This window comes from Apis cerana, linkage group LG6, assembly GCF_029169275.1.
Source record: "Apis cerana isolate GH-2021 linkage group LG6, AcerK_1.0, whole genome shotgun sequence".
In the NCBI taxonomy this organism is placed as follows: Eukaryota; Metazoa; Arthropoda; class Insecta; order Hymenoptera; family Apidae; genus Apis; species Apis cerana.
In genome coordinates, this window is record NC_083857.1 from 8470327 (window position 1) to 8494188 (window position 23862).

Consider the following 23862-nt stretch of genomic DNA (forward strand, 5'->3'; position numbering starts at 1 on the left):
GACAGAGATAGAGAGAGGTGGAAAGGAAGCACAGACTTAACCGGAATTAGTGCTACGGAATGGTAATTCCTTACCATCACGTAATGTCGCTGAATCTCGATCTTCTCCGTGGCCAATTTCTCGCACTCGAGCTTCAAGCTGTGAACAGAGAGAGAGAGAGAAAGAGAGAGAGTGGAGAGAAGAGATTAAATGATTTTAGTACGATCGTATGTTCCTCTTATCTTATACTATGAAGGATGGAGTGTTAGTGTGCGAGGGTGTATTGTGTGTCGAGTGGCGGTCAAATCACGTTGAGCCTTTAATGCTCGATTCTGTTTTGAGATTTACAACAAACGGAAATATCGGATTAACGGTGTGTCATTAAAATGAACAAAATGTTCATTCGCCATGCGCAATATTCGCTAATCGAAGGATTAAATACAAAAGAAATAATTGTTACATATCATGAAATTTATACAGCATTATAGATTCTTTTCGTACCATTAAAATATAATCTTTGTTCTAAGAGTATGGATAAATCTTTACGTTGATCTTCTCGTACAGAAATTATTCTTATTCCCAGTCTTCAATTATAAATTTTAAAATTGCAAGTTTCGAGCGTATATCACTTAATACAAATATTTTACACCTGCTCATGTTATAGATCAAAGGGTTAAATTCGAGCAGCCTCGTCATCTTAATGCCCATCAGGTTTGCATAATATTAATATTAACGTTGATATTAATTGTCGTCGATTATGCATACGTAATGTACACGCGATAACTATTTATGCCGCATTCTCTACCCCGATCAACTTCTCTTTCAAGAATCATCAATGTGTCCTGCAATAAATAACAAGTATAAGCGAGAATATAGCGAGTCTACGCGTAAAAAAAAAGGAATAAAAGATATAGATAAGATAATGCGACGATACAAGTATTTCTTATTTGGAAAAAATTAAGCTTAAAAGTTCTTTGCACAGGTGCATCCATATGAATTCTAGAAAATTTTCAATAAATCGTCGTTAATCGTACATCGTTAGAAAAAAAAAAAAAAAGAACGATAATATTTAATACCGATTGCATTTTTTTTAGATTGAAAAGTGTATCAACCAAATACTTTCGTTCGTTAAAAATTTCGAATAATTTTATTTCTGACAAAATTTTCTCCAAACTCAAACTTTCTCGTATCAACAAAATTTTATCTACATCTCTCATCCATCTTTGATTACAGAATCACTCTACGTTGGTTACACAATCCACGCTAAACAGACCCGTACATCATACGTTCTCGCGTGCGCGTATCGCGATATGTTCGAGACGACGTTTGAAACATGGCTGGTACGACCAGCCTTATCATCTCTTTTTCTTACAACCCGCATCATCGGACCGGCGAACGATGCAACGTGTACGTGTACACATTTTGCCAACTTCAAAGTGAATATAAAAAAAAAAAAGGAGAGAGAAAGAGAAGCTCGAAACTTCCGGCTGGGAAGTTGCAGGTTGTACAATGAACAATGAAAGTTTCGATCCGCGAAACGTTGAAAAATGCATCAGCAGCGGGACCGATGCCTCCTTAATTTCGTATTCGCGGTGGCTACGGGTGTCATTACGTGTCTGCCAATAGCCACGTTGTCGTAAATCACTTATGGCTTTTGTGTATATCGCGTGCAAAGCCAAGGAAGCAGCTGCGCGAATTCCCAGGCTCTTTCCACGATCCGCCACGATGGTTGGCGCGGTGGGTAGAGGCTGCCTCGCGGTGGCTACGTATGCAACTTCGAGACAAAAGAGGAGAACCGAAGAGAGAGGCTGAAAGGGCTGATGAGCAGGTGCCACTCTTCAATTTCAATCGTTTCACCGTACCGCTTAACCGTACTTTTTTCTCCCTTTTTTCTTCACCCCCTTTCCCTTCCTTCCATTCCCCCCATTTCCCTTTTTTTATTTTTTTTTTTTTTTTTTGGTTATACAAGATTTAATAAACTTATTCGGGCCGGAAGACCTTTTTCGAATTAACTCTCTCTGGCCGCCCGCTCTTTTTTAATATTAATTCCCCTCCGGTCCGTGAATGGGAGGAGAAAAAGAAGAAGGGGAAGGGGGAGGAAAGTTTAATAAGGTGACTTGCAAATGATATAAAGATCTTCGGAGCCGAATTTCTTCGGGTGATCGTTTTTTATATTCTAGTTAAGCTCGTTTATAATTGAAGTTCGTTTTTGCTAGGGAATTTCTTTTTCGGCTCAAGTTTTACAGCGAAGAGATTAATGTGATTTGATTTCTCAAGTATCAAGCATTTTAATGGCAATGGAATTGTTGTTCTTTTATTTTTGTTAGATTCTACTTTCTTTTTCTTTTCCCGAATTTGGAATTGTGTCTATGTAAAGTTATACGATGCATCATATAAGTAATCGTAAGTACGTAACATCCTTTATATTTATAACGTTCGTAGATTATATGTAAATAAATATTGTAAATAATTATATGATGTAAATATAACTTTTTTCGTGTAATGATGGTAACGTGTTAAACAGGGAAATAATGTAGCGGCGATTATGATATACAAGATCTTTCTTACTTACGCATGACATTGATTCTGCAAAAAGTTAAATTCCTCTTTGATCCTATCGCAGGATTCTCCGACTGTGAATTTAATTTGTTGGCCGGGTTGCGGCGGACCCTGCAATAAATACATAAAGAGAACGTTAATAATCCAGCAATTAAATTAACGATCTTGTTATTTCTTTGTTCGATTTCTTAAACAGATGTTTCTCGAGATGTTACTCAATCAACAACGAACGATTGTTTTTTCCTCTTTACTTGATAATTCTTGTTCCTTTTTTTCTCAAATATTTTGCACATTCACGGATAAATGGTCAAATTCAATAGTTTGTAGTGAATTTAAAAAAAATACTGAATTTCATTTTATAACAAAACAAAACATCATCATTTCACGCGCCATTCTTAACGATACGCGAGTTAAACGGCAAAAAATATCGGATTTCACAGTAATAAACTATGGTTTAATTCGCGAAAGCTGGGAAATATAGCGGTTAGAATATCTAACTAAACATCGTGTATGATATTGCATTATAACGCAACAGCATGTAAAACACGAGCAAACTTTGCAGTCTAAAGTTTACTTCTATTCGTGGCGCATATTACGCTTAAAACCACCGACGCAAGATTGCATATCATTATCTTTTTACTCGATATACGATTCTCGTGTGAAAATTAAAAACTGTGGTATTTTGGATGCTATTCGTACAAGTTTCGTTTCTTAATTTACCTTCGTTGACATCGATAAAGAAAAACAATAATAACAAAATATCACCGTAAGAACTGTATTCATTACACAATCTAACGACTTACTTTCGAATTCCGTACGAACAAATTTCAAATTCTTCTCCGCATAATTTTTATACGCTTTCATATTATTGCAACAGATGAATTAAAAAAATAACTTATATATCAAACGAAATCGAGTCCTACACAACTTTACCGACTCCTTCTAACAATTTCGTAAGAAATAAATTAATTCCAAACGCAATATCAAAACGCTCTCTGAAAACTCGTGTCAAAAAACAAAATAAAAATTCCTTCTTGCATTTTTCCACTTGAAAATCTCTCCGAGAGAACTCCGTCTCCTCTCCAACACCCCCTCCACTCGTTAAATCCCATCAACATTCATCAAGACTCCGATTCTTCTCCGAGTTTCCTCTCCCGATAAGTATCCCGAGAGAAAAGAATTCGATACGCTCCAAATAAAAAAAGAAAAAAAAGACGAGAAGAAACCGGCCAAAGAGAAGAAGAGAGAAGAATAATAGGGATAATAAAAATGAGAGGGGAGGAAGGCGACGGAAGCCGAGCGGTGCGCGCGACGTGAATAAGCGTCAATGCCGGCGGTGAATAATTAATTTCACACAGCTGTTCACCGTGAAGGAGCGGAATGGATGCAGGAAGTAATGCGTTAGCCGATTCGCGGCCGCGAAGGAAAGGGGGAGAGAATCAGACAGGCGTAGCGAAGAGGCGAAGGTGATGGCGGTAAACAGCGAGAGACATCTAAACGCCATCGGCAATCGCGCACGCGTGGATGGCCCCCGCAACGTTGTAACGTTAATACAACGCGATAACAAGATTCCACCGGCGGCGGATAGATCTCGGGGGATATCGCGATTCCAAAACGATTCGGTTTCGCTCGGGGAAATTCCGAGCGTGTTTCGAAAGACCGACCGATTCGAAACGCCCGCGGCCACCTTTTGCACGCGTGTTTATGTACCGCGTGTCTCCTAAGAGCGAACGATAAATGAAATATCGTATTCGTTAGAACGAGAGTTTGGATTCGAGATCGTTCAATGGAAAAACTAAAATGGACTGTGTAAGGGGCTAATCCATGTGGATATTTTTAAACAACGGTTTTATTCGAGGCGATTTGAAACGGGGAGGGGAAAAATATGGGGGCAAGTTTTGGTACGGATTCTCCAGAGATATGGTTGACACGGGTGTGTTGGGCTCCGCGGACGTGATTTCGGAATATTATTGAGGATACCAAAGATACGTTTCGGATAATATGAAAGGAGAAATGTGTTTTATACGAGAGGAATATGTAAAGTTGGCCGGTCGATCGATCGGAGTTGGATAGATGGCTCGTACCTGTTTCATGCATCGATGGATACCGCAAATCATAGGTTTCAAGTTTCGTGCCGATCTTAGCGTATGCATAGTACGTTCTTTTTAAATGTTATAAAATGCACGATGAAGCTCGTTTCTCTATAGGTACTTGTTCGGAAGATTAATGTAAAATTATTTCCGTTCGCAAAATCTCGTTAACTGGTCGATTTTAACAAACGTTACTATTAATTATTCGTTATCAATTAATATAACACACGAAAATCGAAGAAAACGCGAAGCAATGTTCATTACATACGTACAATTCAATCTTTCCTTCCGTGAAATCGCGTGAGAACAAAACAGAAAAAAGAGAGAAATCAAGATTAAAACATGAAGATTAAAACTAAAATTGGAAAAATCTTTGCTCCTGTACGAATGGCTGGGAAAGCGCGAAAACATTTAAACGTTTCCTCCGAGGACACCCCATATAACGGAGAGTCTTATTCGTTACATCGGTTTGCATGCGCACACGATTACACGGGCGCACAGTCAACACGATCTCGACTGACTGCAGCGGCTCGTAGAGAGAGAGCAAGTGTTAATTACATGTTTGCGGTGTCCACGAGGATTACACGCTACAACCGAAACTATGAACTTGCGAGTACCGCCACACGTGTACGTGTGCGTGCAAGTGCACGTGGGCGCCCATCCGAGTGCACGTGTGGAGGCCAAGAGTGAGGGTGTCCTGTTAAATACATTCGCACCGCCTACGCAAGCGTCGTCCTTCGACCGACCTGTAGATCGTGTCGGATACGCTCCCCTACAACCAGAATCACGTTAACCGGCGAGTGTCTCTGTTGAACTCGGGAAAATCGATCGAAGCGTGTTGGAAAGACGCGAATGAATATGCATCCGGGCTGAGAATCATAGCTGATGTGGATGTTGTATGTAGAAATGTATCATGGAAGATATTTATGTAAAAAGAATAAAAATCGGAAAGTCGGTTTCGGGAATATGTTTATCGGAGAATCGTTGTAAATCATATGAAAAATATTTGGAGAAATTTATATTTAAAAAAAAAAAGAAGAAGAATTTATGGAGATACATTTATAGCGTGAGATTATACATAAAATTGATTCTTAATTCTTCAACGAAAATGTATATCGTGCATTCGATGGATAAATATTGGAATATCTAATTGAAAAATAAAAATAGATAGGCTTCGATGTGATGAACGAAAAATAATCCTTTCCAATATAAATTTTCCTCACGTCATTAATGTGGCAAATAACCAATACATCTGTACAATAAGTACTTACTTCGTACCTTACTTCGCCTCGCTATTCGATCGACTAACATATTGAGAGGGGGGGAAGAAAAAAAAAACAAAAAAATCGTGCATTACAATGACCAGAATGAATTATGAATGCATTCCCTGATCAAAGCGAGCACATTAAAGAAAACATCCTGAAATAATTTCAATTCACCCGTAACAAAGATAACAACCCATTATCCGACGTTCAAGAAAATACCTCCACGTTGCCTCCAACCTTTCGTTTCCATCGGTTAACGTGCGTAACAAACGCGAATCAGATTACCGCGAGAGAGCGGTCGCCGCTCCCCCTTTGAAAAGCAAAACGCGAAACGAACTCTCCTTAATCGCATCAATTATTCCACGTATACAGCATCAGCGTACGATTCATCAATCTTTGCGGAACGTTCCAGTCTTGAATCGAGCGATCGTTCGCATTTGCCTGATAATTTGCGAAACTCCCCCCTCCCCCTCGCCCCGGTCGATTACTTCTCCCTCGAAAGAGAAGAAAAACAAAAAGATTGCTGATTAATCAGCGTCTGCATCACGGCACCGCGTAAGTTCTTCAGCTGAAGCACGTATTCTCGAGATGCTCCGTGAACCGTTCAAGAAGCATCATCGATGGAACAAGGGAAGGAGGAAGAAGGCTAGCCTTACCCGAGGAGTTATCTCGGGTTAAGCTAGAAGTGCATCGGGTACCTCCTGACCTCGATCACAATCGAGCCGTTGTAATCGAATGAACCGAGAGGAGCATGGTCCCTCTCCTTGTTCGGTTCAGCTGTCGACCAACTGAATCGATCGCGGAATCCATCGAGTCTCTCTTTGTGCTAAGTAAGATTCTTGCGGTACCTAACCTCTCCCCCGCTTCCTCTCCGTCTGCTCCTTTTATTCCCCTCGGAAAAGAAACTCGATCGTCTACTTTCGGTGAAATATCGAATTCGAACCGTGAAATCAAGGTTGTAGAATAGGGAAGTGATAAACGAGGGGCATTCGCGGGCGAACGTTCAAATTTCTCTCTTTCTCTCTCTCTTCTGAAGTCGTGAAACCGTTTATAGAAATTATGTAAAGAAAGGGATGAAAATTAAATCTTTTTCAAATTGCATTTTCTTGTTAACGAAAAATAACACGGGCATTGAATCGTGAATATATTATATTTATCATTTAAGAGAAAGATAATTCTACGTATGCGTTTTAATCGATAATAGAAAATGAACATTCCGAAAGACAGATTTGATCTGGCAGAAAGTTTCAAATATCCCATCATATTATCCGCGCACGATATTAAATCTACAGATATCGAACGCATAATACTTAACGCAATTCAAGAATCATCGCTAACCCATTCTGACAAAAGCTTTATCGAATTCCATGCATTTCGTTCGTTTTATTTTCGTGAATCCTTAGACCATAATTATGCCGATCTTACAAACGGTGTTTAATTAATTCGCAGAAAATTCTCTTCTTGATTTGTCTTTGTCAAATACTTACGTCTCCGATACCAAGTGCATATATCTACACGTACGTGTACACCGTATACACGTCTACGCAGCTTGTTGCAGCAGTTTAAACGGTTCTTAACGCAAGCGGGCACTTTGCGGCTTTTAGAGCGTTTCGGCTAATGCGCTAAAATGCACTTCGTTACGCTGTGCACCGCAATGCAAACGGGCCAGCACCGTGCATTCACTCCACACCCGCTCTAGTGGAAATAACGTATAGTTACCGACGCCGGAGATTTTCGCTATTCGGAAGCAAATTTGTCGTCGGAATTTCCAAGGCAAGCATTGCGGTATAAGCTTACAACGCGTGAAAATTATCTCGCCGCGAATAGATAAATTCACACGAGTAAAATTAAGAAAAAGATAGCGAAAATTTTTGTGAATCGAATTCTTTTATAATTTTTTTTTTTTTTTTTTTAGGCTAACCTATCGATAGTTTGTAGATTTTTAAATGTGTAAATAGAAGATAAGATTTCGAACAACGTACATATAACTATCGAGATACTTGCGAAAAATGATTCAACAAATTTTTTTATTTCAACTTTATTGTCTTTTCGATTTTGAATTTGATTCTAAATATTATGTTAGATAAGTAAAATATTTACTTGATTGAAAATTTCACGTCCACTTTTTTTTATACTTATAAGTAAACAGAAATGTTATATCAAATTATTCGTCAATTTATTGGTATATGTTAATAATTCACTATAAAAGATTTAATCCTAGAAGTATAATAACTGGATCAACAATAACAGAGAAGTTTTGGTTAAACACTTAACCAAAGTTCTCTAATGGGATAAAAATTTTTCTACGTATAATCTCATTATATATCTCAACAAATAAATCTATCTGGTATACTTTTATTACAAATGAGAAACAATCGATCAATATCAATCATGTTTAACTTTATTTTTTAGAATTCTCAATAAATTTCTCTTATATTTGTTTCATCGTCACTTCTTGTAGCAATTTAAAAAAATTCCTTCGTTAATTCATTTTTTTCTAATTCTTATATTTCAATTATATAAAATAGCGTTTATCGTACTCGATCGATATGTCGTAAATCTTACTTACCATCTACGTTCTTCGTGAAATCATCGGCGACGAAAACGTATCTCTTATACGACGAGTTCCCCCGAATGGCTATCGTAGAAATTTTAAAAGATGTAACTCTTTCGTATCCTATCTATGTCTACCCGGATGAAATATATCGCGTAAAATGTGAAACATGCCGCGCAAGGACGCCACGAATCATATTTTTCCTCGGTATACTCAACTGTCAAGCGCATGAAACTTATCGCGCTAGATAAAACGCGATAAATAGTGTTTGACGCGAATAATAATGATGTCACAGCCTATTTATTTTCGCAGATTCCGATCTCGTTGAAAGGAATGGTAAATCTTTCCACATTTTAGTCCAAACTACTTCCAATGACACGCGAGAGATGATTTTATCGAATCGTTTTATCGCGTGAAACTGGATGAAACCGAATGACCTGATCAACGGAAGAAACTCGTTTTAAAGAAACGTTTTAGCTTCGACTATTGTCAATCTTAAGATACGATGCAAACATGGACGATTCAACAATACTGATCGTGAGGACCTCTGTCGAGATCTTGACGTATCAAAATTTGAATTTTCGTCATAATTCTGTTATGTACAATACATTCATTCTTTTTTTTCTATCTCAAAAATACAATAATTAATTAAAATTCCACTTAATAAATGATTTAATTATATGTCTATTGTAATTGGCTATCACTTTAATCCAAGTATCTTTCACGATAACACATATATTTAATAGATAAAAGTTATGAACATATAAAAGGAAGTTTTCATACTTTACGGATACGTATATGTTATATTACGTAAATATTTTGTTTAAAAATACATAGTAGCAATATTTTAATGTTCATTTGCTATCAAATATCCGATGTTTATATTTATAAATGTTCAAGATATTTTCTATTAAAATCTGTGATATGGGAAAATATACAAAACTAGATATGTTTATAAAACTTGAAATCGAAATATTTAAAACTTTTCCACGATAAAGGAAATCAGTAATATACAATAGAAATAAGTCATATCTCTAACTTGATAAAAGTAAATGTTATAATAAGATTTATCTTTCTTATAATACATCTGAAAGGTATGTTTCATAAAATTTTATTTATTTTTTTTTCAGATAAATATGTCTGGGTAATTAAGGAATGGATATTTTTCCAGATAATAATTAATACCTTTATAAATCATATAAAACAATGTTAAAAGAAACATTGATAAAATTAATCTACAAAATCTGAATAAAGTATAGTTAAATAAATATATAAATTACTATATTTTCAGTTGTCTTAACATTTTTTAAACGTAAAATAAATAAATAAACTCAAAAATCCATTTTCGACGAAGAACAGAGGAAGAATTTACTTACATATTTGTAGATGCATCATCGAACCTGTCACGTTCAACTTTCTCATCCGCCATATTTTCTCTCCATGATAGAACAAGAGACATAACCTGTCCCAGTTACTCATCACTTCACACAATGCAATCCAATCTAAAATAACATCTTTTAACACAATACACCTCACGCACATTACGACATACGTTAATCATTTCTCCATCGTACTTCGAAATTAGCCATCAAGATACAAGAAAACCGCAGGTCTCAACGCTCGATACACCGAGCAATCGCAGAAGAATTCAATCTCTTGTCTACCAGCCACATGCAAACACCAAAAGAGCACAGATCGAGACTTTTCCTTTCTCGCTTCGAAATCGCGTAATCCTGGTCGTGGAATCTCCGGTATTCTCATCTTCATCCTCTTCGTATCTCTCGTTCCCTCTCCTCCTCTTTCCGTCGTAGTATCATTAAAATTGCTCGAGCTTACTACGTAGCAAAGTACACGATGGTGTCGCCCTCTCGACGTGAGGGTCTGCGGTCAGAGGTTACGCCAATGGAGACTACGGTAGTTGCTAAATTCTCGAGATGGCAAAGCCACGAGAGAGAAAGAGAAGCGGGAGGGAAATATTCGGCGAGAGCGGCAAAAGATGGACAGAGAAAGAGGATTCGTGTGGGTGGGATAGAGTACGGCTGAAATTGTGGAGAAAGAGGGGCAAAGGTGGCCACGGATGAGGGAAGTTGCGGTTACCGTGGTCGCCGCGGTTGCGGCTTAGGCAAATTGAGATAGTTCGCAAACCACCGACCAGCTGACCTAACCGTCACGCCAGGATGCTGGCGGGCCCGCGACTCCTGGGAGAATTTCGCAGTTCAAAAGGAAGCGGTAAATGCGAGAAGCTCGTTTCGATAGCGAGCTGCCCGCGGTCCATTGAACAAAAAAAAATTTACCAACGGATCGCGTAAAATCGGTCATTTGCAAAAACATTTCTCCGAAACGAATCGACCAGCTAGGCTTGCTTACGTTACCAGGTCGTCAATAGGAAAAAAACATCTCGGTAAAAAGTATTCGAGGAATTGGTTCTTGTGCTATTATTGCAAATATTTCTTTGTAACGAAGAATAGCTTGGAAATATATGGTACGGTAATTGTTTTTGATTATTGGTTTGAGATGCAGAAAATAACGCCAATGTACCGTAATTGATTATTTTATAGATTGTAATATCGAAATAAAACTAAAATTATTAATATTAATATTAATTACGATTTATAAACGTAAGAATCACTTGTTTTTACATTTTTTTATAAACAAATACTAGAAATTACAGGTCTTAACTCGAGATTCAATATAAATTTAACGTTATCGATAAACCATGTTCAACATTATCGGCACGTATTAAATTTACCGAGTTATCGAAAGTATCACTGTGTTATCAAAGCATCGAAAATCATATCCGGAAAATATTTTATCCAGTAATCGATATTGCGATAAAAATTGTTCTACAAACATCACAAATCGATCTTGATCGTTTAAGTCTTATCTCGAGTACATCCTTTGGATTACTGTATCGATAAAAGAAGAACAATTTTTAACCGTACACTTTGAAGAAATAGGTAATACAAATTATGATTACATGATTTAATGTTTCACAATCACTCTGATAACTTTAAGAATAAAAAAGTATTTAAAAAAATTAAAAATATTAAATATTTATAATAAACAAAATCTTTTATTTCACGTAAATTTATTTAATGCCACTGCCTGTATCTTAAAAACATGAAAATGTAATTATTGATATAATTAATGAATCTGATTAAAAATCTTTTCACATAAATATAATATTTTGTAAATATTTATTAATCAAAATCACTAAATTTAATTCACTTTCCACAAACGTAACAAAATTCTAAATAAATTCTAAATAATACGATGCACTCCTAACCTAACTAAACATATACACAATTTCAACGATGTTCTAATTTATCTTCTCGAAATCGAACCTATATACTAATCATACTTCAAACTTTGTCCTATCTTTAATATCAAATAAAAAACATAAAAGAACCAATATTGAATATAATCTTTATCTTTCAAAATCAAGATCATTCGGCAACGAAACGTGACAAACCAGTCGTACCAACCTATACGGTGTAGAGGTTCGATCGATTCACAATGAAACGCGCGCTTCCCATTTGAAACCGACGTACCATCAGCATGGTGCAACATTACACACGTCCACGGCAAAGTGAGAATTCGAACTGGCGAGCGTGAAACGGAGAGAGCCGCAATTACAAACGGGACCTGTCGGTATCGCAGCATCGATCAAAACGGTTGAGCACCACTGGCAGTAGGTAAACAGTACTGTATTGTATTTGTGTGCTTAGCCCGGCAAATATTAGCCACCATATCGCTTATGGTGCTTGTTGAGCGAGGGTGATGGTCGATAGTTTCCGTGGTGGGAGCGGTGAAGAGGCTTCGTTCGTGAGCGTTCCGTGAACGGGTGCGCGCGTGTATATACGCGACGCGGCTCACAGGCTTAGCTCTCGTACATAAGCACGCAATACGCATGTCGCCCAGCCTGCTGGCGCGGTGTGTGATTCGTGGCTGAGTGTGTTTGTCCATCCGTCCATATAGGGCTGTTTGTTCTTGCTCTCCTTGTTTGAAGAACGTCGGGATCCCGGTCTGTGCAAACTCCTCATTATTGCGAACAATGTACACAGGGCATAGCGCGTGCGTGCGTGCGTTTCCGCGCTCTCGCGTATGCCAACGTATGCGCGCGCATACAGTCCATGTGACTAAAATTGTCTCACGATTGCGTTTCCCTATATGTGCACACATATATATATGTATATAATACGTAAGTATATATATACATCTATCTTTATATATAAATGTGTATCGTATACGTATATACGTATATATATATTTAGGCGAGCATGAAACGTTACACGTGACAAGCAACGCAAATCGGTGAGTACGTATATATACATCGAGGCGCAATCGAATTTTTTTCGCGACCCGGTGAAAACGTTCCTCCACCCCTCGTACTGCTGATTGCACACAGAGGCTCGAGTGTTCTCGTTGGCTTCGATTGCGCTCGTTTAGCCCAGCGAGAGCATAAAACCGCGAATCAACGCGCACCAGAGTAGTATGAGAATTGCATTAAGAAAAAGGATTCGACGACGCGTGAAACGCGATCATCGATTTGCGTCGATTTTTTTCCACGCATATATACGTTCTCTCATGTACACATACGTACACGGAATAGAAGCGAACAATCAGGTGAAAAATACATATAATGACGGCGGATGACGATCGCGTATAGCAATGTATTCGCGATTAAGCACTTCTGGACTTTTTAAAAGTTCGAACACGTATCGTCGCGGAGTGCCACGTTCAAAAAGGCCACGCTTTACTAAGTATTTACCGCCGATCCTCGTGTTAAATGCCAGCCACGATTTTAATTTGTAATCAGGACTCGAGGTTCGAAATAAATAATCGATACGCGTCGAAGAGAGCCGAGGCCGTCTTGTAACAGACCCGCGGCTGTCTTTCCGGTCTGGCTACGTCCAAGAGTGTACAAGGGCCGAGCATGAAACTTGTATGAAGGCATTTTAATGATGACGAGGGTCCAAGTACCATTTCCCGAATTCGGCCATTAACGCGGAAATTGACGGCAGTTTTAGGGCGGACCGTTCCAAATTGCCCGGAGCCCTTCAATTTCGTAGTCGATTCCGTCCCCTCGCAATAATCCACACCGGCTGGTGCAGGAAATTCGACGGAGGGAAAGCAGCTATTCACGGCGCAACCCTGTTGTTCTCACCTACTCACCGGCTTGCTTAAAACTTCCAGTTTCTTCCTTAATTATACCATGAACAGAATCCGGATCTCGATTTCTGATTCGATACCACGAGAATTTATTTTTACACGCAATGCAGAACTGGTTGTGTATATTTTATATTTTTTTTTCTTCTTTTTGTTTTATATTTTTATCGTGGGAATGGCTATTTTTTTCTTTTTTCTTTGTTTAACAAAAATATAGTTAGGTTATGTCCCATAGAGAAGATAATAATAATCGGTTGATGATATGAATGACAATTATGTTGATTATGACTGCATTTTACATATGACTCTTTCATTACGATTATTTTTTTATTAATACGGGCAAATTATAGTTTATATAAACTGTATTTGATTAGAATAATTTTGTTGATGAAATTATAAAAGTAATATGAAAAAAATTCTTTCTCAAAATTTCGTTTAATTTTCTTCAGTTCTATTATTCTTATTCGGATTAAAATAAGATGAAAAGTGATTTTTGAAATAAAAAATTAAAAATTATTTAAAAAGTTTAAATTTCGAAATACAAGTTTTCGAAATAAAAAAATCCAAGTTTGAAAATCAATGAATTATATATCTTTCTTTCTACGCGTGTTAGAGTTTAAAATAAACATCGCGAATGGGCGCGCGTGGGATACGCAAATGATAAATGAGAGGATGAGTGTGAACAACGATAATTGTGGAACGATTATACACAGTTAGCCACAAAATGTAAAAACGGTTGCATGACAAGGCATGAAAGCGAAACAACAATGTTCCGAGATGAGAAATTATCGACAACAGAATCTTTGACATGTATTGCAAATAACATAATAGAAAACTTACAAATGTATCTTATCTATTTTATTTATTTATTTTTTTTTTTTTGATGACGAAAAACGAATGCGAATAAATTTCTCTTAAAATATTTTTATCTCAATTTTTCGAGCATTTTAAAAAAAGTAAAAAAAAAAAAAAAAAAAAAAATATCGACAAAAAGATAATATTCATTTCATTGAGTAAGTAAGTTTCACAATATACATATTTGTGTCACTTTACGATGATAATAATAACGAAATAATTCATATTTTTCTAGAATCGACAAGCGATTATAATAACAGCGATAGTTATTCAATTCGTGGAATTAAAAATTTATCTCGCGAGATTATTTTTAATTTCCACGAATTAACTACGGTAATTCTTATTTCGCCAAGGAAAATTTTTAGAGAAACATTGTATATATCACGTGGCTCAAACGTGCATTCCTATAAATTCGAATTAAATATCTATACCTACTCGAGCAATTAAATCGACCGTGCGTGAGAACGATACGATACGTATAAATTAAAACAAAGAAATCGTATCTTAAAATAAGATAAACTATGTAAACACATTAGCCTATTAAACGTACACGTATATTTGTCATATAATCATTGATATCAGCTCAATAAAAAGTGTATAAACACGCACCTACTTCTATCTTTTATCTTTCTAAAAAAAAACGAACACTTATACTACATAAATTTTTTACGAATTTCTCAATTATCGTCGAATCGTCTTATGTAATCCCCCAATTAAAAATACTTAAAACTCGATGCTCTAAAAGAGGGCTTAAAGATTCCTTAAAATAGGAAATCGCACGTATGCGCTTCGAATGAAACGGAGATAAGATAATTAAAGAAATTATCAGCGACACCCAATTTCGAGGCGAGCGTTCATTAGCCGGCAACTGGCGATTAATTCGACCGAGGTTCATTGTTCCATAAAGCCTGTCGTCGACAAATATTTGATATAGTGGCCGGCAAACAATGGGCCAAGATTTTTTCTTTCCCTTTTCTTTTTTCTTTTTCCCTTGTTGTTGGCCGCTGTTGTGACCTCGCAAAGGAAGAAGCGTCGGGCGCATAATATCGGCAATTTCTAACTAAACGGCCGCTTCCATGGAGCGTGGAAGAGGACTCACGGTCTATGAACAATGAGGCGATCTTAAGGACTCTAGTCGGAGGAGGCTTTGTTCGACATGTTCGACCAAGGACTCCGGTGACAATAGTCCTCCTTGATTCCAACGTTTCGCTGCCCCTTACAAATTAGTCCGTATTATCGCGCCAACAATGCGGTTTCTTCTCCGTTTTCTGGCACAGACTGTGGGCCGGACACGTTTGAAAGTGCGGCAAAACATCTTCGATCGAACGAAGAATGGAAGAAAATAAAGAACGGAGGCTTTACGACCTTATAAACATTTTTCACCAAAATTGATGGGGAAAATAGAGATTCGACACCCGTCATAGAAATATTTCTTACTAAATTTGAAATAATAACTTGAAGAGAAATGTTTTGTTTAAACTCTTAGAATTTTTTTTAATAGATATAGTAATATGAAAGTCGTCGTGAAACGATTTTAATGATAAATCGAAATAATTAATCCAGAGATTAAAATCGGAGATTGTAATTTAATCCAAACTTTGTTACGATATAATAAAAAAATCTACGTTTATTACATAAACTATAATTCTTCTATCGATAAGATATTAGAGATTTTCTTTAATGTCATTTCTTTTCACGCAATGAAAATTTCTTTCTATCTTTCTATCATGATCCTGGGACAACGCCGCATAAACACCGAACGTATGAAAAATTATCTTCGCAGTTTAGACATAGTGTGCATATACATTGCGCATGTGCACACATAGTTGCATAATTTTTCCCAACCCGTGGAAACATCGCTCGGAGAACGATTTCTTCGACGAGGCAACCGGGTCGAAGGGTCGTCGAGGGGAATTGATTAAATCGTCGCCTTAATCGCGGTAACCTCAGCGAACGTGCACCGCAATAAACTAATGACTGACCCTAAGATTGCGCGCCACGGCGTAATTTACCGTGACTCGGTTACGTTATTTTCCGATTCACGCTCTTAATATACCGATTTGTGAAGCTTCAGCCGATGATTGCGTCGAATGGCTGTTCCAACGATACGATTAATTGGCGTGAAAAAAAAAAGACTGCACGTCAGTCTCGCTTTTCAACAGGGCTGTTATTGAACGCATAAGGGGGACACGCGTATCGTCTATGCCTACACTATGTACGTGTTTCCTTCGAAGAGGAAAAAATACTTTCAAGATTACGTGGATGCTCCATGTGCAAGGAATGGAATTTTAAAATCTTATTCTAATAATTATTCAAGTTTGAAGAATTTTCCACGCGAAAGATAACACGCGAATTAAATAACGGTACGAGAAATTTTTATCTACTTTCTTTTTTTCAAAATTTTCAAAAAACCAACTTCGAAATTAGTTACCAGACCAGAATATATCCCCTTAATCGATTAAATTCGTATCGTGGACAATGGAGAGATAAAACGTTGTGCCTTTTTATCGGGATACGGATGCTACCGCGCGGAATTGGTATGATAATGCAACCATTCTACGGGATAACGTACGCCTGTTTGTATATTTTGCAACAATTACAGCCAAGGGATTTGCACGCTGCCCGATTTCTCGGTGGACCTGTCTACGTGAACGTGGCACCGCAACCACCGATTAACGATGAATTTTTGAATCGTGCGCCGGTTAGCTCGTCGCATTACGCTCAGCGCAAATAAATTTAATTAAACTCGCTAACGAATTTAATTAGAGGGAAAGAAGAGGCTATAAGTTGAAGCAAACATTTATCATGACGATGAATCATTTTCTCTTTTTTTTTTGTAATGATTCATCGCGATCAAAGATCAATATTTCTTTTCTAACGAAGCAGTCGGATGTAATATCTGTGCTCGCGTTTAATCCTTGAGATCCTAAATTCCGGAAATCTATTCTCTGTCATACATTTTTTCTAAACTATCAAAGATCGATATTGAATAATTTTATTAGATGTTTTTAAAAACAATTTAAGTAATTCAGAAGATTTTTTTATAGAAATTTTTATATGAAATTGGGAGAAGCTGAAATTCGATTATTAATATTTTTTCGTCGTTATGGAATAATATTAACATTTATTTATTCGATAATATTTATTCTATCGCGATAAATAAATATTATTTTTTTTTACCGAAGACTCACCGCATAATATTTTAAAAAATATTGCGGATCGATAGGTTAAAATCATAAAGAAGAAAAAAAAAATCCCGATATTTTATTCAAGTTTATTTACATTTAAAGATCGTAAGAAAGCGTGACGTCATAGGTGCATGCAAGAAGCAATGCGATAATTCGTAATCGATACTTTCCTCCGCGAGAAAACTTACGAAAAGTGGCCTACTCGAGATATTCGCGGACGTATAACGTAAACGGCGGCCGTCGAAATCTTAAAACAGGCGTGCGACGAGTTATTTGCAGGGGAACGAATTCGCGTCGAGATATCGCGTGATAAACGCGCAATTTTGCTCTCGCTCGATTTTTTCCCCGTCGAATATTTCAAGTCACTGTTCCACGATTCACGATTCGAGACGCGCCTTTTCAAATCCCCCCCCTTAAGATATTTCTGTGGCCGAGTTCCACCGAGGATCTGCGTCATTTCTCTGGAAATTTTTAGACAAATCCGTACCAGATATCGCGTATACATACGATTTTCGTGTATGTTCCTTCGCGTTTACGACGCATCGCGTCGATAAAGACATTTCCGGCCCGGATTTGATTTATTCGGGACAATATCGGCGAGAACGACACACAGATTCTCGTGATATTTCAACCGAAATCATCTCTCTCTCTCTCTCTTTCTCTCTTCGAGAAATGTGGAAACCGTGACTTACGTAAGACGCGAGCGATTGTAACTTGAAAAATGAGGAGAGGTTTAGTTTTGAATATTTGACGGAATTTTTGAACGAAAAATTGGTTTCGAGATTTTTGAGACACGTAGCAGTGATACTTTTTTTTTCCTCTTTTCGAATTGAAATTCTTCATCGGTACATACGATGATTTGTTGTTTGTCTCAACAAAAGCTTTAAGGGTATTCTTAATTCGTGTTAATTGGTTATCTAGAATCAAATAAGATACGGTTCACGATAAAGCGATATAGAATAAGAGTATCTTCAAAAATTTAAGCTTCTAATATTTAGCTAAGTGTCAAGGACGAAAGATTTATCTTGTTTAACGTAATAATATTTATATTAATTATTTGCCTTACGGGGTAATTAAAGAATTTCTCGCTAAATAGATAAAATTGTTTGTATAGGGATTACCTAATTGTTTCGTGCAACACATTTATTATTTATTTACTTTGATCGTTCAATTTTAACTTTAACGCGTTAAATTATTTCGCTGCAGAATATCGTCTATTTATTTTCATCTTTATAATTACGTATAGACACGAATGTGCAATAAAAACACCTGATCCCCATCTGTCCCTCTTATGAATATATCGAAGGCAACTTCAACAAAAATTGAAATGTATATATATATATACAATCTCAATAACCGCCAATTATAGAATTAATATTTCTCTCTCTCTCTCTCTTCTCTTCAAGTCAAAGTAACCATTTCACAAGCACACTTTTCTTTTCCTTCTTTTCAAATTCTCTCTAGAAGTTAGAAATTACAAATGGACTCATTCTCCCCTCAATTTTACAGGATCGAACGTCAGGACGAAAAAAAATAGAGAAATCCGTGGTTCGTCCCCGCCGATTGGCCAACCGCAAACGTTTCTCGGCCGTCGCCGCGGCTCGAAATTCTCGAGTGGCAAGGGTTCAAGTATTAGTCGTCCCGGAAACACAGAGGGAGGCAGGAGGGGGAGAGGATCCTAACGATCGATCCCCGTCTAGAAGTTTAAAGTATCGTCTGGAGAACGGAACGACGGCGGTGCGCAGAGAGGGAGGGGGGCGAGAGGAGGAGGGAGGGGGGTACGCTGTTAAAACTTTCCGCCTGGAGTTTCGTAATGATCGGCGAGCCAGTTTGTCCGGAAATAATATTTGTACAGCTTGTACGTAAACAACCCTGGCGGCCCTCCAGAGTGCCAATAACACCGCCTGTGTCAACTCGGTCAAGTACCAGGCCGCTCAAATGAGTCACGATGCGAGTGCCAGAAGAAAGGTGTAACTCTTCGGGTTCGAGAAAGAGTCAGGGCGGTGTCCAAAGAGCAGGCCAACGGTATATACAGTATCTCCCTCTCTTTCAACCGCCCCCTTTCTCTGTCTTTCAGCCTTTGCTTTCACGACCGCGATAAACTTGCTACGTTGACTAACGACGCGAGATTCCGTTCGGTCGTTTACGTTCCATGCAAATTAGTAATTCACGAAAGGCTTTTAGCGCCTTCGAGCCCGCCGAGCTTGCTCGAATACGTCGCGTTTAAGTACCGGGGAAACGGGATGAAGAGGATTCACTCTTGGAGGATCCTGAAGGAACGGAAATCTCGACGATGCGTTTCTTGAAGATATAATATTTTCCCGAATTTTGGTAAAGGATAAAATTAGGTAGGAAAAGGAACGAATAGCGTGTAAATAATTTAAAGAAATTTATAGGTAGATTTTATTCAGTGTATACAGTGATGAATCGAGATATTCGAGAATTCGGGAAATCGTTAATTTGCTAAATTATTCCGCAACACCACGTCACGATGGTATGAATGATAGTTCATGAATCGTGTTAATAGTTACGTTTACACGGTTCATTCTAACTAAAGATGAATTGAAAAAATATTTACGCGTATTTACATAAATCCCCGAAAAGATGTTAGCACATCTATGACGATTCTCTCGTACGTATCTTTATATATCATCAAAGGAAACGGCATTTATGTTCTTTTTTATTTCTTTAAACACTTTTCGACGCTAATCGAAACATTTATAACGATAACGCTCGAATTGTACGTCAACGCTTCGACCCATTACCGAAGATTAAATCGTTGCCGTGATTTAAAACAAATTAAATTACACTTATATACCGGGACACTTGAGGGGGATCGTAATCAATTTACGAAACAAATCATCCTGTCTAATTTTCTTCGCGAACGTTCGAAAATCGTATGAGAAATCGTTTGAACACCGGCCTGGAGCGCGGCCCTAAATTATCCCCGTCTACCTCCCGTTTTCACTCCCATCGCTGCAATATAACGCGACTAACGTGACGATAAATTATCGCGAAAGGATTCTCGCAGGCAAAAATCGACACCGCCCTCCCCACCCCCTTTAGAAAAAGAACGGCCGCCATCCGCCCCGCCCCGCCCCGTCACAACGTGATATCACCCGTCGGATCCCCACACGGAATGAAGGTGGCGAGCTATTCGCTCGTCGCGAGATTTATAATGCGCGCCAATTACACGTAACACGCTTCGCTCATTCCGCGGTGTAATTCATCCCGTGTAATTACCAATGCATATTGCGGTCTCTGCGGAAGCTCGCAGCCGTGCGAACCGCGAATTTCGTGCAATCGCAACTTCGAATCCCTTCATTCCCCTCCATCCCCCCTCCCCGCCGTATCTCCACCGCCATCGTCGTTCCGCTCGTCTCGATTTCAATTTCGCCCTGATCCCGCTGAATATATATCCCTTCCACCCGCCCCCAACCCCGCCCCCCTCCTCTCACTCTCTTCTGGCCTCTTCGCGCCTCTTCCCTCCTCCTTCCCCGCTTCCGCACTTGTACATCCGCGCGTGCTTTTCCCCTCTTTTTTCTTTCTTTTTTTTTTTCTCCTCCTCTCTTTCGTCTCCACACGACGCCAGACGACAATTACACGACGCGACCAATTGTTCTCACGTATATCGCCATATAATAATTATAAGACGGGAAAGCTTCCACGATTCCATTATCGTGCGGGATTTAATTTGATCCGCGTTTTTAAATGTACCGGCGTTTCGATCGAAACGAGTCTTGTCCTTTCTGTATTTTCTTTCTTTCTTTCTTTTTTTTTTTCTTTTTTTTAATCGCTTGATAAGGCGATAGGTTTTCACGCGGCGGAGACCGGAGCAATTTCGAGCTTTGCTAAATTCATCGATGTGAGATTACGAAGTAATTTGAGCGGACGTGTTCCAGGAAGAGTAAAAAATATGGAACGTGGATCTTCATTTCGTTAAGACGAGCGTAGAATGAAATCCGGATATTGGGTATATAATATAGTTTAAAATTAGAATAAATTTTGATGGGTCGAAAAGGGAATAATTATTGACATAAAGTTCAATTTCAACTTAATATCTTATTACAGAAGAATTGTAAATAAGAAAATTGATCATCTTCATTATTCGAACAGCCAAACGTTGCAACCAAATTTTACCAATTTCAAACCAAATTATCTCCGATTCAAATTTCTTCCTTCGAAAAGGAATGAATTTTGCGAAACGAATCACATTTATCGAAAAAAAAAAATATTTTTCGAAACTGTGAATGATCGATAAAAGTAGAAGGAACCCCGATAACGAATCAGTCAAACAATCGAAACCGACAATGGTAGGCAAACATGCTCGTGTCGATGCCGATCGCGACTCAGGTAACCATTTTTTTTTCCTCTCTTCTCCTCTCCTCCTCCCTCTTTCCTCTCTTCTCTTTCAAGATCTGCACCTGTGTTTACATTGCAGGCACTTGTCAACAATCAACTCGTCCTCTTTGTAAATTATAACCCCGCCGTGTGCAAGGGAACGGAGCTAAAATTTTACGATCCTACGATGTTAATAGGATTACCGGATTAAAATGTGAAATGCTACGACACGGTCGATTGAGGTGAAACGGACAATGCAACGTCTTCGAGATATGCGCGTCCTCGAGGCAGATCTTTGTGAAAAGGGATTCATATCGATTACGGAAACCTGTAAATGGCGATTTCCATCGACTTACCGATGGTACGTACGGTTAAACGTGAAATCGCTTATGATCGGATAATGGAGAACAGCTTTTACGCTATACAGGGTGATACACAAATTATTTGGCATTCGTGTTATTTGTGATACGTACTATATATGTTATATAAATTTTAATTGTAAGAATTGAGAAAAGTATGTTGAATATTTCAAATTTTTATCTTTTCAAATTTAAGAATGATTATATATATATATTCTTTTACGCGTTCGTTCAATACTCAAAACTATACGATTCTACGATTCTAATCGATGATTCTCTCTCTCTTTCTCTCTTCAATTATATCGCTTTCTTAAAGATTTCACATGCACAACACACAACATCACGACTCATCGTGCATTCAATCTTCACATGGCATCATGCATTCCAATTTCCACATGAATTCTTAGAATCGTTTCTCAATCGCAACCGATATCCTAACAGAAACATCCGATGCTTTCGCCCTCAAGTACTAGTCATCAACACCACATCCGCAGATCATTCGCACCGCCGTATAATTTGCGATATAATCCGATCCATATTTATCATATACTATTTCGCGTATAATATTTATTATACTGTTCGTGAATTTCATACAGGAATTATGATTTTTAAAAACGATATATAACAAAAGATATAAAAGAATTCCTTATCTGTTTCTAACATTACTCTCCTTCTTATTATCAATTACATAGAATTATATATAGAGAATATATAGAATTCGATTATTTTTATTTAATCCAATGACTACATCGAACGTGTCATTTATCATTAATAGAAACGATGGAGGAAAACACGGAACAATAAAACATCGATTGTGCACCACAACATCGAATAAAAATGGATCGTCTAAACCAGCCTTTTAAAGCGAGCAAATCTGCTCTACTTTCGATATACCATATTGGAAATGTTCCAGCAATTTCAAATGATTCCGCGCGACAGAGGCGTCCCTTCTTATCCGGGATTTACTTCCTTCCTCTTTCTCTCTTTTTTTCTCTTTCTTTCTCTCCCGTCGTTTACTCGGTCGGTAATTGTCGATACGTCGGTACTACGGTATAGCAAGCATAATGTAATTGCGGATATTGGCTGGCGGCGGTCACGATACACACATTTATTTTCGTCGTGTTCCCGACGAGCTTTTCCGCCTCGGCTAGCGGCCTGTTTACGGCCGAATGGAAATTTGCACGCCGGCCAAATATTATTCCGTCGGCGACCCCTCTCGTTCACGATCTCTTTTCCCCACTATTCCGCTCGTTCAGTCGTTCGTTCGTTCGTTCGTTCGTTCGTTTTTCGACCGTTTCTGCGCCACTGTCCGTCTGTCCGTCTGTATACTCGCGCGTCCATGCTGCGAAACGCAAACACACAAGGCACGAAGCCTCGTGAACGAATGAACGAGCGCGCACGCCCCTGCACACATGGTAAATTCGGAGCGAGTCCGACTAAAACTCCGAAAAACTGAGCGGAGAGGGGAAGGAAAAAAAATTAGGTTCGTGTCAATTTCATCGG

General features: G+C 38.2%; 1 protein-coding gene across 7 annotated transcripts in view; it reads right to left on the bottom strand.

Moving 5' to 3' along the window:
- LOC107993786 (protein groucho-like) overlaps positions 1 to 23862 on the bottom strand; it is a 57265-nt gene that overhangs the window by 31203 nt on the left and 2200 nt on the right. For 2 of the 7 annotated variants that reach the window (XM_062076203.1, XM_062076202.1), the window contains exons 2-3: positions 2552 to 2649; positions 75 to 138 (exon numbers count right to left, since the gene is read on the bottom strand). In XM_062076203.1, the coding sequence (XP_061932187.1) occupies positions 75 to 138; positions 2552 to 2649 (162 nt within the window). Of the gene's footprint in view, positions 1 to 74; positions 139 to 2551; positions 2650 to 8462; positions 8889 to 9823; positions 10830 to 11932; positions 12644 to 23862 lie in introns of those variants that run through there. The other 5 variants (XM_062076208.1, XM_062076207.1, XM_062076204.1 and 2 more) reach the window with 5 other exon arrangements.